The 17,127-nt window shown below is 42.0% G+C and overlaps 1 protein-coding gene across 1 annotated transcript; it reads left to right on the forward strand.

Annotated features, from left to right (window-relative positions):
* The first annotated feature begins 8,000 nt into the window (after positions 1–8,000).
* Positions 8,001–16,839, forward strand: tent5bb (terminal nucleotidyltransferase 5Bb). Its single transcript, XM_070985341.1, has 2 exons — positions 8,001–8,408; positions 15,147–16,839. The coding sequence occupies exons 1-2, from the start codon at positions 8,253–8,255 to the stop codon at positions 16,170–16,172; spliced, it is 1,182 nt and encodes a 393-aa protein (XP_070841442.1). The 5' UTR covers positions 8,001–8,252; the 3' UTR covers positions 16,173–16,839.
* The last annotated feature ends 288 nt before the right edge of the window (positions 16,840–17,127 follow it).

Here is a 17,127-nt window from a genome sequence, read left to right on the forward strand (position 1 = left end):
TCCACCTAACATTATAAAACTAATCCAAGCTGAATAGGGCTGTAATCTGATAGAGAGTCCACAAAGCCAGTGGCTGGGCAGTTGCTATAATCCAAACCCAACAGGTGGATATAATAACAAAGCCCAGGAGGTGTTTTTTTGTAATACTGTGGAAACCTTGACACAAGCTACATCTATCCCCTGGAGATGGACCAGGAGCAGTTCCTCTGCTGCTTCAAAGGCTCCAGCAAGTGTGCACGGCATCAGCCTCCAGCATCCGCTACTCCACAATGGCTGGAACTGGAGCTGCGAGAGGTCTAACTAGACCTGTTGTTTGACGCCATAGAGAAAATTGCTTTACCCCTAATGGAGCATTCATTAGTTTTTACTGCCGCTACACCTCATAAAGCATGTTTTGATCTCAACTGATCATGTGGTGTGAATTCCAAGTAAAAGGCACTCAGGTGTGCGTTGGTCCTTTTTCAGATTTTAAACTGTTCTCTGTGCATGTTGAAATGTGATAGAGTTACTTTATATTAGTTTTGTGAGGCTAGTGTGAACGGATTGTAAGAAGCCCCAGCTAAAGTATGCTTCTAATTGGTAAATAAAGTGAAGTAGAACTAATGAGCTCACAAGAAGGGTGTTCTTAGATGACAAGCCAAATTGAGGACGAGCACAAAATGTTCAGTATTTTCAGTAATATACAAACTGATTTTAAAAGAAAAGGAAAAAATGCTGAGAAATTGACTCCAGAAACTGACTCTGTGTCTCTCTGTCCATCTGGGTAATTGATAGGCCATCACTGCCAACAAAGTTTGCTTCAAAAGACCTTAAAAAAACAACCACAGAGGCTCCCATTGTTCATAGCAGAAACATGATGTACTTGGACTATGATAAATGCTCATGAAACGTCACAGGTGTTCAAAGTGGTTTGGCAGAGCAGTTTCCTGGATTCAGACACGAACATGGCACTCCTCAGCCAACAATACCACGTGCTTCAAATGTTCAATTGTTTTGACAACAATGACTTTTAGATTTGGTCACAGATTTGTTGTCAACCACAGCATTATATAACAGATAAAGAGCGCTGTGCTTTTACTGGCCTGGGTGAATTGGCTGACTGTTAAAACCACGGAGTGAGCAGATTTTGACAGAACAAAATTACAGCCAGGCTCTAATACACGACTCCACCTGACATTATAAAACTAATCCCAATTGAAAGGGGCTGTAATCTGATAGCAAGTCCACAAAAACAGTGGCTGGGCAGTTGCTATAATCCAAACCCCAACAGGCGGATGCAACATCAATGTATATATAATCTGACCTGGGTATAATAACATAGAGTGGGGAAAAAACTGTACTGTATATCCTCTTTTGTGTGTGTGACCCCACCCCCTGGCAATCAGTTCATTCATAACAGCAGTGGGAATCACGGTGATACTGAAGAGGTGAGCTTGTTTTGCACATCTTGGTAGCTGCAACATCCTCCACCTAAAGAGACAATGACGTGTATTTAAAATGAATGTTCATGTAGCGTTTTGCATTGTATTGTATTTTTTATCTCATGGTGGTTTTTTTATTATCTTATCCTGCTGCTTAACTTGTTTTTATTGTTTTATTATAAGCGGTATGATTATCTGCTTTTATATCAAACACTTTATCTTATATTTTATGCATGAAGAAGAAGTTAATGGTTTCTCTGATGAGTGAGGAGATAGCTGGGAGGCAGTGCTTAACAGGATTGGATGGGACGGGATCCAGAACACAAGTGGAGCTTCTTATTCCTGCCATAAAATTGGACAGCTCTACTGGGGAGACTGGAGAACTGAGGCAGGGGTTGAGTGGTAAAGGGGGCAGTTGCACTTGGTAACTGTGATGACATTGGATGTTTAGTTTTACTTTTGGTGGAGCTGGAGTGTGTGAGGTGTGATGATAGCATCTTTGTGTTGTTGAGGGTAGTCTGTGCAGGCTTGGAGGTGCACTCAAACCAGTTTTCTTGCAGGAAAGTGCTTCCAGGATTTCATTTGTATACCAGGCTTTAACAGGAAGCTGAGTGTGTGATCAGCGTATCAGACCAGAATTGATTACATAACAGAGAAATCTATCCGGATAAAAACTAGATATCTGTTTGGTTGTAACATTGGTGTCAGGCTGGTGAATAGAGCTATGTTTCCCTTTAGTCACTGACAAAGAATGTCTTAGTCACGTTGAAATAATGGAAGAACAGACTATGTAATGCTTGGATGTGGTCTAATTTCTGATGTTAAATAGCCTGTTAAAACATATGATTTAACACAGTAATGAAGCATGACAGCCATTTGGTTTCCTCATTAAGTTTTCCTCAGATTCACTGTTGCATATATCCCCTCTGAACACAGTTTAAGTTAGACCCCATATATTATTATTAGATAAGAGGGTTTGCACCAAAAGCACCTCTCTGGTAGAAACAGTAGTTATTAAAGTAGTTTGAAAAGATTGTAGCAGCTCTGAGGAGTTATGGCTGGTTTGTTTTAAAGGAATATGCTGGTGGTTTTGCATGTTTTAGCCCATTAACTACAAATTGCATATACTACATATTACTGCTAATCGTTTTCTTAAGGAAAGCACATGTTTTTAGTTTGATTCCTGTCCCTCAAGTATATAAAAATCATCTTGCAGTGACATTTATGGCTGCATAATGTAAATGAGAACAGGGGCTGTCGCAATTGGGTATTTTTTCCTCCAATCCAGATCAGACTACTTAAAACTGAAATCACTTATTTTATGTGGGCCCACTGGAGCAGTGGAAAACGTTGTGAACATAACACCAGCTATGTTTCCATCCAAATGAATTAGAAACTTCGACAAGAAAATCGGCAAAAGAGAATGTAATGAATGTTTGTTTCCATCCACTACTGTTATGCAATTACTAGGAGTTGGCTGATCAAGATAAGTCTGATGGTTTAGTCTGCTGCTATTTTTCGTCACTTCAGTGGAGCAGAGGCTTCAGTGGATGCTTAAATTACATGCTTCATGTATGTCATGTGTTATTTGCTCAGTCTGTTTCCATAGCACTGTGTTACATTTGCTTTAATTGAAACGCCAAGTTTTCCACCACAGCCAAGCATAAAAACTTTTAATTGATATATTGGGATTTTTTTCTTTCATTTTTTCCAGATTTCTTTATGTCCAAATTAAAAATGTGCATAAAAATGTAAAGTTAAAGTGAGTTAAAGTGCTATTTAAGTGCAGCTCACATGAAGTCCATATTAGTTGAGCTTGTCATCCAGCAGATAGGGAGCAACATTAATATTCATTTGGAGTGATGTTTCTGGTGAATATAAGTCCAATATTCACTCCCCTTTTAGCTCTGTTTTTGGTTTCCACCATCTGCTGAGAAAACATCTGGCTGCTAAATGCTCCACTCTCTTTACTATCTGTCCAAAAATGACACCTTGGGAACAGTGAGAGTGAAAACAGTAAAGTTACGAGAGCCAGACAACTAAAACAACAACCTATGAACACACGCTCTTTAAACATCATAAAGCTCTGTCAAGCTGAGGAGTCCGGTGATGCATCACTGTGTGTTTGTCACTGTGCACGACACCCTTTTCACATTACACAGTCAGTGTAATTGGATATGTATGTTCATATGATTATTTATCTTGTCCTCTAAAGGAAAAAGTTCACGATTGCTTTATCAGACAGTTTTCTTCTTTAACCAACCACTTTCAGCAATATGTTTTCAGACTGTATTGTTTCCCATCATGCTTGAAGCTCTACAGGCCTCCTCATTATCATCCTCTTTCATTTTTATGACATGAGGCTGATTTAACTCTGCTGTATAGCAACAAAGTAGAAGGTAACAGGTTACAAATCAAGCATCCATACAGCTTTATTAAGGTGACCATATTAGTGGGGCTGCTCTGTATTGCCCTTGACATGACATAAACACACAGGCTGTTATGTAAAAGAGGGAGTGAACATCAAGGGCAGAGGATAAGTTGAGTGACACAGCCCAGCACAGGTAAGTGCCTCAGGAATTGCTGTGATACAACAAAAGGCCTGCGGAGTGAAAACACTTCATTGTATCGTCTCAAAGCAGAACCAGTTATGCAGGCCATGCACAAAGTGAAATATCTGAACGAGAAGCTGCCGTGATAAAGCTATGGCTTAATTGTTCTGTATCATCCTATAATGGACTCCATGTGATGGTTGTTTTATTAATAAGGCTAAATTATGCTTTGCAGGGCAGTGGAAAAGGAATTGCTCATTTAAATGTTATGTGGGAAATCTCACTGAATGTCAGGGTGCTAATAGCTGGACAAGATAAGTAGATCTGTTGCAATTTGCATTCATCACATTTGACAAAAGGGTAGCTTTAAATGTCACTGTTTAACCTGTCAACACCATTATTCTACTGTAGTCCAGCTTGTGTGCTTGTGTGTGTGAGACATTAACACATTCTTTCCTTCAGAGAGAAAAGTCGCTGTGCGGGTGAGTGGAAAAGGAGAGGCAGAGCAGACCCTATGGAGTTACATAAGAGTGACGCGCTCGCCTCTTTAGGCATGCAAACACTATTGTTGCTGCTGTCAAGCTGCTGAAGTGCAAAATACGCAAAATAATTAGGTAAATGCAAATGAATCTCCATCTGAGATGATGATGATGATGATGATGATGATGTTCAACAGGGTGTTCTAACAGCCATGAACTCCAGTGGAGCCACCATGTGCCTTTTGCTAACTTTGGACTCAGTTTGGTGGTTTAATCTTGGGTTTTGCCTGTCAGGCATAATTTATGGCCACACTTCTGTACAAGGTATATTTACAACAAATAACCATAGCAACAGCATGTATACGTCAAGTTATATTGCTTCTTTTCTGGTGAAACTAACCATGTGTCACTAAAAGTAAAGTTTAAAAAGTGGATGGCTCCTTAAATTTAGGTTATTGAATTCAGAAGTGCTCCAACATGGAAAATAATGAACTTATCAGAAAAAAGAGTCTGCTTTTTATTATGTTCAAGTTTATTTTTTAAATACACAGGGACATCTTATACTGTGTTAAAGAGAGTCAAGCCCTGGTGCCATTAGCAGTCTAACCGCTGTTCCTCTAACTTCCATTAGCTTTCACTAGCTTCCACTAGTCCTGTAACTGAATGACATCTCTCATTGAGGCATTCAAATTTGTTAATTTTTACTAGTGTTGTATACAAATTAGCACTAGCGGCTTGTTTGCTGTCTTACCAAGAGTTTGATGGAGGATTGAAACGTGGTCTCACTGTGTTCAGCAGACATAGTGGTCCAAGCTGTGTCAGTTTGGGCCCGGGTCTGGAGGTTTTGCCAGTGAGTTAATTGATTACAGTTTTCAAGTACTGGCTCAACATCGGTCAAAAAGATGTTGAGTCCATGTCCATCACACTATTGTTACAGCAATGTTGGATCTAGCTGCGGCCATTTGACACTCAAACTAGTGACATTTAACCAGTGAAGGTCGTGGTTTTCCTTTGAGGCCTGAATGAATGTCACATTTTTTAATTTGTCATCCTTGTCTAGATATATGTGGACTGCATAACATACTGTTGAGCAAGGTTATTATTTCAGCTCATATTTTTTGTCATTTGCATTATTACAGATTCTGAAACAATCCCAGACGCTCTGTTTTTACTTTGGCTCTCTCCTGGTTCATTGGTAGAAGTTAGATTACACTAAAAGCCAGTTGAAACCACACAGTCCACCTGCACTGTGACAAAATTTCCATTGACTTTTATACATAAGTGCTGATTTTGTGTTTCAAGCAAACTTCAAGGGTGGTCAATCAGAGGAAATCAGCAAATAAGACAGACCTCCAGAGTTTAACACATAGAAAAGCAATTTTTGGAAACCGCTTACTGACAAATCATGATATGGCTTGTGTGCAGAAACTCTCCAAAATCATTTGCCACTGCGCCTTAAAACATCCCGCACCTTGTGTTCGGTACCTGGGGCTAGAGTATCACAGTGTTTTTGAAAAGTGCGTGGGTGTGAGGCAGAGGCAATCCTCTCGCTCAGTTATGCTGTGATGTTATTTTTAGCACACACAGGTGCCGTTTATCATCACCTGCACAAATCAGGAGTGGAGGAGGAGGAGTCACTGCCGAGTGACATACTATATGCGTAACGTTCACACAACAGGCTGATCATTATCATACTCTGCAATACTGAGATTCTGCTTCTATGTGACTGTGACTTTCAATGCCATTTATACCAGAAACAATTTGAACTATGACGCATGACAACGAGGCTTCACGTGATCAGCCTGACATCTGAGTCACTCTCATTTGACAGCAATCGAAACTGATCTTGGATGTTCTGAAATCTCTGTAAATCATGTCTGTTGTTCAACCACAACATCCAGAGATGAATGCTCTTCTTTTTTTCTTAACCCTAATCAGGCTCTTTCCATGTACCCTGTGATTTTGTATTCTAATATAGCTTTAGCAGGTGAAAGCATCTGATCTCATGATGGAAAAACACCTGCCATTTTTTATGCCATGAAGAATTTCTCATACTTCCTTGGATGGAAACATACAATGCCATAAAAGATGTTGTACTTTTCCAATCCGATGTTAAAAAAAAAACCTTTCCCAATCAGTGAGGTGAGACATTATGTCAAAACAGTTATGTAATCTCAGGTGAAAAAGCTGAGCTGCTGCTTGGTCAGTAGCTTGTTTTCATTGCATGGCTCTACGAGTCTCAGTGTTGGTCTGTTGGTCGTTTGAACGATGCCTGGATGGATTATCATGAAGTTTTGTCCAGACGTTAGAGCTGCCTTGAAACTGAATCCCTCCCTGACCTCTGTCTGAGTTGACCAGCAGGTCAAGTTTCCACTGATCCAGTGAAATAACTCAACATCTGTTTTTACATTTATTCCTCTGATTGCTTCTGAGGACACACATGCACATTTTCTGATCTGACGCTACTGTTGGTAGGACGACTGTTTGCGCCCTCCAAAGCCATTACAAGTTATTGTTGAAATATAAATCCCTTTTATCATGTGGCAAATCCTGGTTTGGGTTAAAATAATTACTTGATAATAAAATGGAACATTTAAGTCCACCCATCCATCCACACAGACTTCATCATTCTACAGTAATGACGCTTTGCTTCTTTTTCCACATTAGGTGTCACTTGCTGAAATGAATGATGCTGTTGTTCTTGGAAGGACATTTTTATTTATTTTTTTTTTGCAATAAAAAAAACCCTGAAGACATTTTTTTTCTCATTCAGCTTTTTATCCGACATCAACACGTTTTTTTGTGCCAAAGTTGGAGCAGTTTTGCTTATATTTTGAGAATTTTTTGTCTTTCTGTGTGTGTTCTTCTCCCTGGTTTGAAGGTGATATTCCCATGTGGCAATCAGACTGTGTGCCATCAAAGCTCACTCACACAGTCCTGAAGGACAGATGAGCTGAGTGTTTGAGCGCTCTTATCTTCATTTACAGTATCTACATTCATTTTCAAACTTCCAGTGTGACTGCTGCTTTTTCAATCATAAATATGATTTTACGGTTGACTTTATGTTACAGTGAAATATCTGGAATTCACTGGTGACGGTTTGTTATTTTCCCAGTTTATGCATTTCTTTGTTTAACTGTTGAAACACGCTCAAAATCAATCATAGGCAAAAATAAAAAATAAAAAAAAATAAAAAAATTCAAATTTTAACTGTGTCCGCGTGCACGCAACATACTTGAAGCACAAAACCGGTTTAGCATGCGACTGGGACACACGACTGGAGCCTCGTGTGCCAAGCTCCAGAGAACTGCGTCTTTTAACAGCCCTTAACTAGTAATTAGCATATTTCCTACAGTCCTTGAACCTGTCATCTGACGCATGGGAAGTCGATGTGTGTGCGTCTCTGTGTGTGTGCGTGCGTGCGTGCGTGTGTGGAGGCTGATTGTAGTCTGTACATTGCAGCGTTCATAAATCTCTGCTCAGCCAATAGGGAGGCTCCTGTTAATCCCAGCTGGGTAAAAAGCCGCTGTGCGTCCGGAGGAGGCTCTAATCTGAGCAGAGAGGCGGAGAGGAAGACAGAGGACTAGAACTTTCTGCTGTGGACATGTCCGATGCTCTACAAACACTTCCCATCACTTCATCGCATTTAGGAGCTTTCTGAAACTTGTCCCAGAAGAGGAGACGCTGTCTGTGTTTTCCACACCTTCATCCACACTCACATCACCGGGTCTTCTGGGGGATTGCTGCTCATCGTATTGTCGCCTACACACTCTGTGGACATCCCGTCGAGTCCGGTCGTCATGTCCTCCGGTGATGCCTCAGAGCAGAGTCGGCGAGTCAGCGTGCTGTCTTGGGATCAGGTGCGGCGGTTGGACTCCATCCTGGGCGAGAGCGTCCCGATCCACGGCCGCGGAAACTTCCCCACGCTGTCCGTGCAGCCCCGGCAGATCGTCCAGGTGAGACTCACACATCCATCCCACTGTCTCTGAGTGTCTTTATCACACCTCTAAAATAAAGCGTCCAGGAGCGCACATGATGAGTAGGGGAATAAAAGTTGTCCTTTTTTTTCAGGTTGTAACTTTCATTAGTTTTACTCGCTGTGGTGTCCATATTGTGTTACGTCAGACATAACTTCTTTTTTCTTTTTTTAGCACTTCCTGACTGAGATACACTTTTAACATACTGTGTGTATTCGATGCAAATCACAGGCATGCCATTTCAATGGAAACAGCTCTGAATAATGTAAGATTGGATCAGGTTGAAGAAATTCATGTGTGTCTAACACCACCCCCCGAGACACACATTCCAATACACACAAGGTTGCGTAAATTAGCAGTGAGTGGAAAGCTGTGCTTCAGATACAGCCCTGGTTCCAAAAAAGTTGGGATACCATGCAAATTGCAAATAAAGACAGAATGTTTACTGACAGCTGTTTTATGAAGTGAAGCCTGTGTAGTAACATGCTATACAATCATGTGTTCACAAAGTGGTGAGCCTCGCTCCATCCTTGCTTGTGAACGACTGAGCCTTTCCAGGATGCCCCTTTCACACCCAATGATGGTCTTATCACCTGTTACCAATGAACCTGTTTACCTGTGGAATGTTCCAAACAGGTGTTTTTGGAGCATTCCACGTCTTTCCCAGTCTTTAGTCGCTCCTGTCCCAACTTGTTTCAAACGTGCTGCTGCATCAAATCCAGAATGAGCAAATCTCTTTGTTCTAATTTCAACTGAGTATGTGTTAACAAGGATTAGCAAATGATCATGTTCTCTTTATTTGTTTTACTGTGCCCCAACTTTCTTGGAATCAGGGTTGTAATAATCAACCTGTTAATAATCAGCTGATTATCTGTACAGTAGTCTACAGTCTTATTATGTCTCTGCACTGAGAGAATTTTCCGCATGCTGTCACATACATAAGATTTTTTCATGTATGTATGTACATGCTCAGATCAACACTTTTCAGTGGATGTTTCTAAAAAGGAAATTCACTTGTTGCTCTCGCAGTGTGGATAAAATGACTCCTTGCTTCTGTCCTCCACGTGTTGACACACAGACTGCTGCTGCTTTTCTGAAACACATTCGTGCAGTAGTCGGGATTTGTGGCAGAGCTGATTCCACTCAAAAGGACATTTGATCACTCATACTCTTAGCACTGACACAGGAGTCAGGATGATCTAACGCTATGACTGCAGTTTTCCACTAGCTCACTAATGCTTGTGCTCCTTCACAGCTCTCGTGTAAATGAGCGAGAGATAATGACTGAGTTCCAGTATATCTACCAGAAATGAAATGTAAAGGCAATTGCCTGGGCTGCAATTTTCCTGGACATTATTTAAATGTCTTCGCCTGTAATCCAGATTTCACTTGAGTGATTCATATTTTCTGTGGTAATTGTGGAGAAGAAAGACCCTCACAGACTCAACATTTCAAAGGCCCCTGTAATCAACGAGGCCCCAATCATCTGCAGTCAACATCCCCACTAATGTCTTTCCTTCATTACAGTCCTGAAGGCAACAAGGACCCCAAGCATTTTTTCTTTCCATGGGCTAGCGTACGCTTTGAGAAAAGCAGCTTTTTGAAAACCAACCCACGAGTTACCAAATATCTGATGAGACCAAAGGTTTCCCTCTGTCTCCAGTATCTGTCCTGTTTGAGGGGTAACATGCGAGCGTGGGGGCTGTGTTATTTTAGTAATCCAAAGTTGTTTTTTGTAAGCTGGAGATTCTAAAGAAAACAAGTTTGTTGGTGAAGTTGGAATTAGTAGTTCAAATACTTGCTGATGAAAACAAAAGAATATTTCCGGATATAATTGTACGTATTCTATCCAGTTTTAGCCGCCATTTGAAACAGTCTCCGTGTCTCAGGTAGACAGCTCTGTCAGGTGCCTATGCTAATGCTAAAGATATCACAAACAACCAAAACCACAATTTTTAGATGCTTTGGGACATTTATTAGAAATTAGATATGCTTTGTGCTTTCCATGCCGCGACTGACCATTTGTGAATTTCATTAGCACAGACTGATTTGAGAAGTCTGACCATTATTTTGACAAAAAAAAAAAAAAAAAAAAAAGCAGACGCTATGTTCCCTGTTATGGAATATGTCAAGCAGGTTTCAAGTCTCTGCAAGTTGATTTTCATACCATATGGGCATGAATGGAAACCAGTGGCTGCCTGGAAGGAAGGAAAAACACATTCAGATCTAATCCACGATGATATGTTTTGGAAAATGGTTGACAGTAATGTGAGGTATCCGTGATTCATGGTAAATGGGCTAAAACATGTGAAACCACCAGTCTGCTCCTTTGCTGTCATTTTGTGTTAGCCACCAGACAGAGCTGTCTACCTGAGGCAGATAGAGATGATTTTGGAGCCAAAGCTGTCACCACATACTGGGTAAGGTGACCAAAGGATCGCACTCCCAGAGGGTCAGAGGAGCCCCCCCATGGCGGGTTAGGGTTAGGGTTCTAGGGTCAGGGTTCTGAGCGCCACATTTAAATAACATCTGTTTGTGGTCTGGTTGTGAGTGAGCCATGGGAGCGATGAAGGAAAGCTTTTACTGTCACTTACACCTCTGCGCTCTCCATTTCATTTAATGCTGATGACCATCAATGTTCCCTTTGGAGGCTCTATCTCCAGAGGCCCTATGTGCATGATGGTAGACACAGAGATCTGACTTGTGTGTCATAGTTTTGTCATTTGTTGAGTTGGTTTGTGGTGATGGGTTTTTCTTCATCATCTTGCTAGCCAGCCAAGAGTTGACCCTCTTATTCCAGTTCTGCAGGCTATCAAACTGTTGTGTTTACAGCACACGTTTGAGATTGGTCCTGTCTCTGCTTTAATCATTATGCTTTTGATTTTTTCCAAACTGGAAGTAGTACTCCACTTTTCCGGATGGGAGAAAGTGGCCTGGGTTTGAGGCAGAATGTGGAGACTGGATTAGTGCCTGTAATAACACTGGGCTTGTGGGTCAGGCTTGACAACGTATCACTGTGGTAAGTGAAGACCAGTCGCCTGACTCCTCTGTGGCCCCCGCCAGGCTGTAAACCAACTCCTCACTAGGCTATTGTTGGGAAAGAGCAACATGAAGACACCACATGCTCCATTGCTCCCTAGAGGAGGTAACCTGCGAGCATTCAGTTTAGACTGATGATGTTCATTAGACAATTTGCGTTCAAGTTTTCTGCAGTTCAGGGATGTTTTAGCTGTTTCCCCCCAGCTAAACACGCTAGACTTCATCTTGCTCCTTAATGCACGGATCTGAAATGGGTTTTCTCAAGAAACGTTGAGAAACGTTGAATTCCTGACAAAGAGGAAGCTGAAGAGATTACTGTAAAGGACAGCAGGTGAAGCCAAAACGAAATTGCAACATCAAAAAATGCCTTCCTCATCTTACTTCCTTTAATGTACTTTGTTGTCATGGCTTCAGCTCAGACAGTGCAGTGCTGATAGTATCTCTTTGACTGGATTTCTCATTGATGAAACTGAAACCTATACACGACCTGTATTTATAATCTGTATTCTTTAAATATGACCACCTTTAGACTAACAAAAGATAAAGATGCCAATAAATGGCTCAGCATCCTCCTTTGAAACAGTTGTTGTTGTGAAATACATTTAACAAAAAATAAAATTATACTCTTACCTGAATAAATAAAACATGAAAAATCTGAATAATTTAAAAAATTAGGGTGCAGTGGGTATATTCGGGGGACATGGGCTTGTGATCTTAGTATTTATCATCCTGGTTATGGTCATTTAGGGGCCCTTGGGCTACAGGGGCACTCAGCAATGTGGGGAATAACTTGATTCTACTATTAAATCCAAAGACACTATTGCAGCTCTCACATACAGTATATGAAGAGGATGACTGTTCTCACCATACCTCTCCCTGTCACAAGTTTTATCTTGGCTCACGAATCAAATACAACAAAAGTTTCTCCAGATGGGTTCCTTTGATGAAATCCCGTTAAATAAAGTTTTTTTTAGGTGTTGAAGACATTAAAATGTCTTTGAACGCTTGAAGCAGATAAACAATTCCTTCACTGAAAACATCCCTCTCACAGTGGTGTAATAGCGTCACGTTTCAGCCCGTGACTCACTCTGGTCTAAGCACGCAGGTGAAATGACCACCCGTGCCCTGGAAATTCAAGGAAGCTTTTCAAATCAGAGGAAAAACCATCATCATCCCCCGCTGCCTGCCAAGCTACTGTACGACTGACTGGCTGGGTTAGTTTTGGAGTGAATGCGAAGGTCAGGGACTCATAACTCCTCACTCGCCGTCGCCATTTCCTTGGCAGAGGGATCATCTGAATCACTGCCCAGAGCTCTCATTGGCGTCCAGGGGACTATGGGCTGGTAAATGGCTGGGTCATTTCAAACTGCCATAATAAAAACACATTCAGGCCGCAGTTTAAATGAAATACTCAAGGAAACGATTGAGACTGGAGAAGGAAAGTGGAGAGACTGTTATGTGTCGCCAAGGCGTTGTCAACACCAGACCGTCTGGTGTGTTTGCGGCTCTTTTTACAAGGCTTTTTTGCTCGAACGTCGGCGGAAGTGTCTCCCTCCGCTCGGCTCACCAGGTGCTCGTGCGTCATGTGGGAAATGTTCTAGCCTGTTTTATGAGTGCTGAAGGACGGGGAAGGTGGGGGTGGCAGAGCTGTGTTTCCTCATATGCTCCGTTCAGGACCCCCAGACAGGCAGATTATGGCGTGCTGTTAACTTGGACCAACTGTTTAAGTGTGAGGTCAGAGCAAATACTGCTGTGGGTTTCCCTCGCTGGATGGTTAAAGAATCCCTTCTGCAGTGTTGTCCAGTGCCCTGTGAAACCCTGTGTGATTTCACCATACAAAGCTGGAGTGATGTGCTGCCTTCGCCTTGCCTTTCTTGTTCCTTAATGCACACATATAAAAATCGGTCTTGCATTGGAAAGAAAGCAAATGAGGAATGTTGAACTCCGGACTATGAGGAAGTTGAAGAAGTTACTGTAAAACAGGTGAAACCAAAAGGAGAGAAAATACATTGCAACATCAAAAAATACCTTCCTCGTCTTACTTCCTTTAATCTTCTTGTGGTTTTCGTGGCTTTAGTCAGTACCAACAACAACAAAATATATAAGAATATCAGATAGAGAGTAGAGATAGTAGATAGCAGAGCACCACTAAAAAGGGATTTGTTATTTGAAACCAAGATCAAACATAATACTGTCAGTATCTCAGTCTCTGAAATAAACAGTTATAGGATTACCTGGTGGATAGATGTCTGTCTACATTTACTGACAGACGGCAGGACAGTGTGGCTCAATGAGAGTTTTTTTTGTACCGAACAGCTGTGTTTTGGATTTCTTCAGAATTGGCCTTGTTTGGCTGTTTTTCTCCTCTTTGTGTCATTTGAGTGATGCAACAGACAGGAAGCATAAACATCTCAGCTGTCTGGAGCTCAGCAGTTTGCCCAAACATCACAGCAGTGCAACATGGTGGTGTTTTTCCTTGCCAAAGAGTGTTTAGATGACAGCAATATGGTCATGTTTTCTCAATACGATCATGGGCCATAAGTTTAAAAGTTCACAGCTGAGCTGTTCTTTTTTGAAGTTCAGGGCCTCTTACAGCAGACACGCACTGACTTGTCATTTCCACCGTTTATCTCTGTTGTGCTGATGTTGCTTGTGCCTCACATATGAAGAGATAAGTCTAAATCAGGCATTCAGCATTAGGGGTGTGCTGAACAGCATGTATGGCATTGTCACACTCAGGCAGCAGGATCGGTCATGGTAAATAATACCATCCTCTCAGTGGAAGATCACAGCCTATAAGCAGCCACTTTGTTGACTAAGTGTCTTCAAGTGGGATACTGAAAGTCTGCCTGCTTCAGGAATCTGCCACTGGCACTCCATGACTCTGCATGTAGCCTCTGCATTTACCTGCAATTAACCCTGCAGCTTTTTTTAAATATAAACTGGCTTCTTATAAAAACACATTTTTACTTCAAAATTCAAGAGGTCAAGAAATGTTTGACTAAATGCCTCCATTTATCACACAGTATAATTTAGAGAGTCATTGGTATTTGTGTTGCCACTAGCTTGTGAGACGTAAGCACATACACATCCATCAATGTATGAAAAGCTATTTTTTTTTAAATTCATACTAAGCTTGTGATGTTGTTATTAATTTTCTCCACCCTTTGTTCAGCCATCAACCTGAATGAATTCGATTTGCTTTCTGTTATTACTGTCATTAAATTGAATTTGTTCCCCTCATGCTGTGTTATGTTCAAATGACAGCACCTCAGGCTCTCTTTATTTTACATGTAAAACTCCCCTTTTGCGTGTAGTCAAGTCCACTTTATTCTAGCTCAGAATCACAAATCACAATTTGCCGCAAGGGGCTTTACAATCTCTGCAGCAGACACCCATTGTCCTTAGACCCTGGATTTGCATAAGGACCCCCCCCCCCAAAAAAAACACCCTTTAATGGGGGGAAAAATGGAAGAATACTCAGGAGGAGCAACAGAAGATGGATCCCTCTCCATCCTCCGATGGACAGACATGTCATAGATATTGTGTACGGAATAGAGTTAAATGTCACAATGTATACAGATGTTGTACATGTGTGCTCTGTGTCAGCCTCTTCTGACTGTTATCTTTTTGGGAATATCCATTTCTTAGTTTTTCCTCCATCTCTATATCTTTCAGGTGGTCAGGGCTCGACTGGAGGAGCGGGGTGTGGTAGTACGTGATGTCAAGCTGAACGGCTCAGCAGCCAGCCACGTGCTTCACCAGGACAATGGCCTTGGCTACAAAGACCTGGACCTGATTTTTGGCCTGAGTCTCACTGATGACAAAACCTTCCGTTTGGTGAAGGACGTGGTGCTGGACTGCCTGGTGGATTTCTTGCCTGAGGGGGTGTGCAGGAACCGAATCACAGCCCTTGCCCTGAAGGAAGCGTACGTGCAGAAACTGGTCAAAGTTTGCAATGAGACAGACCGCTGGAGCCTCATCTCGCTGTCCAACAACACCGGCAAGAACGTGGAACTGAAGTTTGTGGACTCCCTGAGAAGGCAGTTTGAGTTCAGTGTCGACTCCTTCCAGATCACTCTGGACTCGTTGCTGCTCTTCGATCGCTGCTCGGAGACGGCCATGTCCGAGACCTTCCACCCTACAGTGCAGGGGGAGAGCATGTACGGAGACTTTGAGGAAGCTCTGGGCCACCTTCTCTCCAGGACTATCGCGACCCGCAGCCCAGAAGAGATCCGGGGTGGTGGGCTGCTCAAGTACTGCCACCTGCTGGTACGTGGCTTCCGGCCTTCCTCTGAGTCTCAAATGAAACAGATGCAGCGCTACATGTGCTCGCGCTTCTTCATCGACTTCCCTGACATAAGCGAGCAGCAGAGGAAACTGGAGGCGTATTTGCAGAACCACTTTGCGGGCATAGAACACAAGCGCTATGAGTACCTGGTCACGCTGAGGCAAGTGGTGGACGAAAGCACTGTTTGTCTGATGGGCCACGAGCGCAGACAGACACTGGCACTTATTTCTGCTCTGGCGCTGCGTGTTATGGCTGAACAGAACGCTATCCCTGCCCTGTCCAACATCACCTGCTACTACCAGCCTGCTCCCTATGTCAGAGATGTCAACTTCAGCAATTACTATGTGGCACAAGTTCAGTCCCCCATGGCTACATGCAGTAGCTCCTATCAAACGTGGCTGCCTTGCAGTTGAGCAAAGACTTTTAGGTGTCTGGAGAGCTTTCGTTTTTTTTACTTTACATTAATGGAAGCTGAACATTCATTTGAGTGCTCGGTACCTCTGTAGCAACGGGCCTTTTTTGGTTTGACGCCCATCCTGGACAAAAAGGAACTAATGTATCTTTTTTTTGACAAATCTTATATCAAAACCATTCCACTAAGTTATATTGATTAATACTGCTGTAAAAAAAAATCTCATTCGAGCCATCACAGTTATACCTTTTTTTTTTTTTAATTCTGATGTTGTTTCATAGCCAATGTGGGCATGTGTGGCAAAATATGAAGGGTTGATATGTGACAGAGGAACTTTGCTAGTTCTGTTTCTTGTCAGATGGAGACTTGCATTGGGTCTTTAATGAAATGTAAATACTTGTTATGAAACCAGAAAGCTGTTTTTTGTTCTGTCTGTGGTTACAACTGACCTGACTCGGAGGGAAAAAGGACCAAAGAAATACTTCCTTGTGTAGCACGACAAGCAAAGACTGTATGTGGTTCCAAGTGCCTGAAACTGACCAATGTCTTTATAGTAGTTGCTATGTAAGAATTGTTTTTGAAACTTTTTTATCCAGGTTACTGTACGTTTCTATATCCAGGGTCAGGGTATTTGTTTCTAAATCATTAAAAAATGTCAAAAATTGAAAGATGTGGTACATTGGTCTTTCTTTGCACTTTCTCCAAAGTTCCTAGAAGTAAGATAAGGACAAACTGTTTTATGCTCCAGTTGACTCAAATTAGTCTGGGGATGTGCGTCATGAATGCAAACTCTATCTCCATTCCCTGTATCTCACTGTCTCAGTTTCTGTGTCTCGAAAGATCTCCCTGCGTCTCTCTTCCACTATCTTTCTTCATCACACAAACTCCTCAGTGTGTTGTCTGTGTTCCATCAGCCAGACACCAACTGGCCTGACACAAACAATTACTTGTTCAAG

Source organism: Chaetodon trifascialis, chromosome 17, assembly GCF_039877785.1.
Source record: "Chaetodon trifascialis isolate fChaTrf1 chromosome 17, fChaTrf1.hap1, whole genome shotgun sequence".
Lineage (NCBI taxonomy): Eukaryota > Metazoa > Chordata > Actinopteri > Chaetodontiformes > Chaetodontidae > Chaetodon > Chaetodon trifascialis.

Coding starts and splice junctions, on each gene's coding strand:
- tent5bb (XM_070985341.1), top strand. CDS start 8,253: ATGTCCTCCGGTGATGCCTCAGAGCAGAGTCGGCGAGTCAGCGTGCTG. Junction 8,409..15,146: donor AGCCCCGGCAGATCGTCCAG/GTGAGACTCACA, acceptor TATATCTTTCAG/GTGGTCAGGGCTCGACTGGA.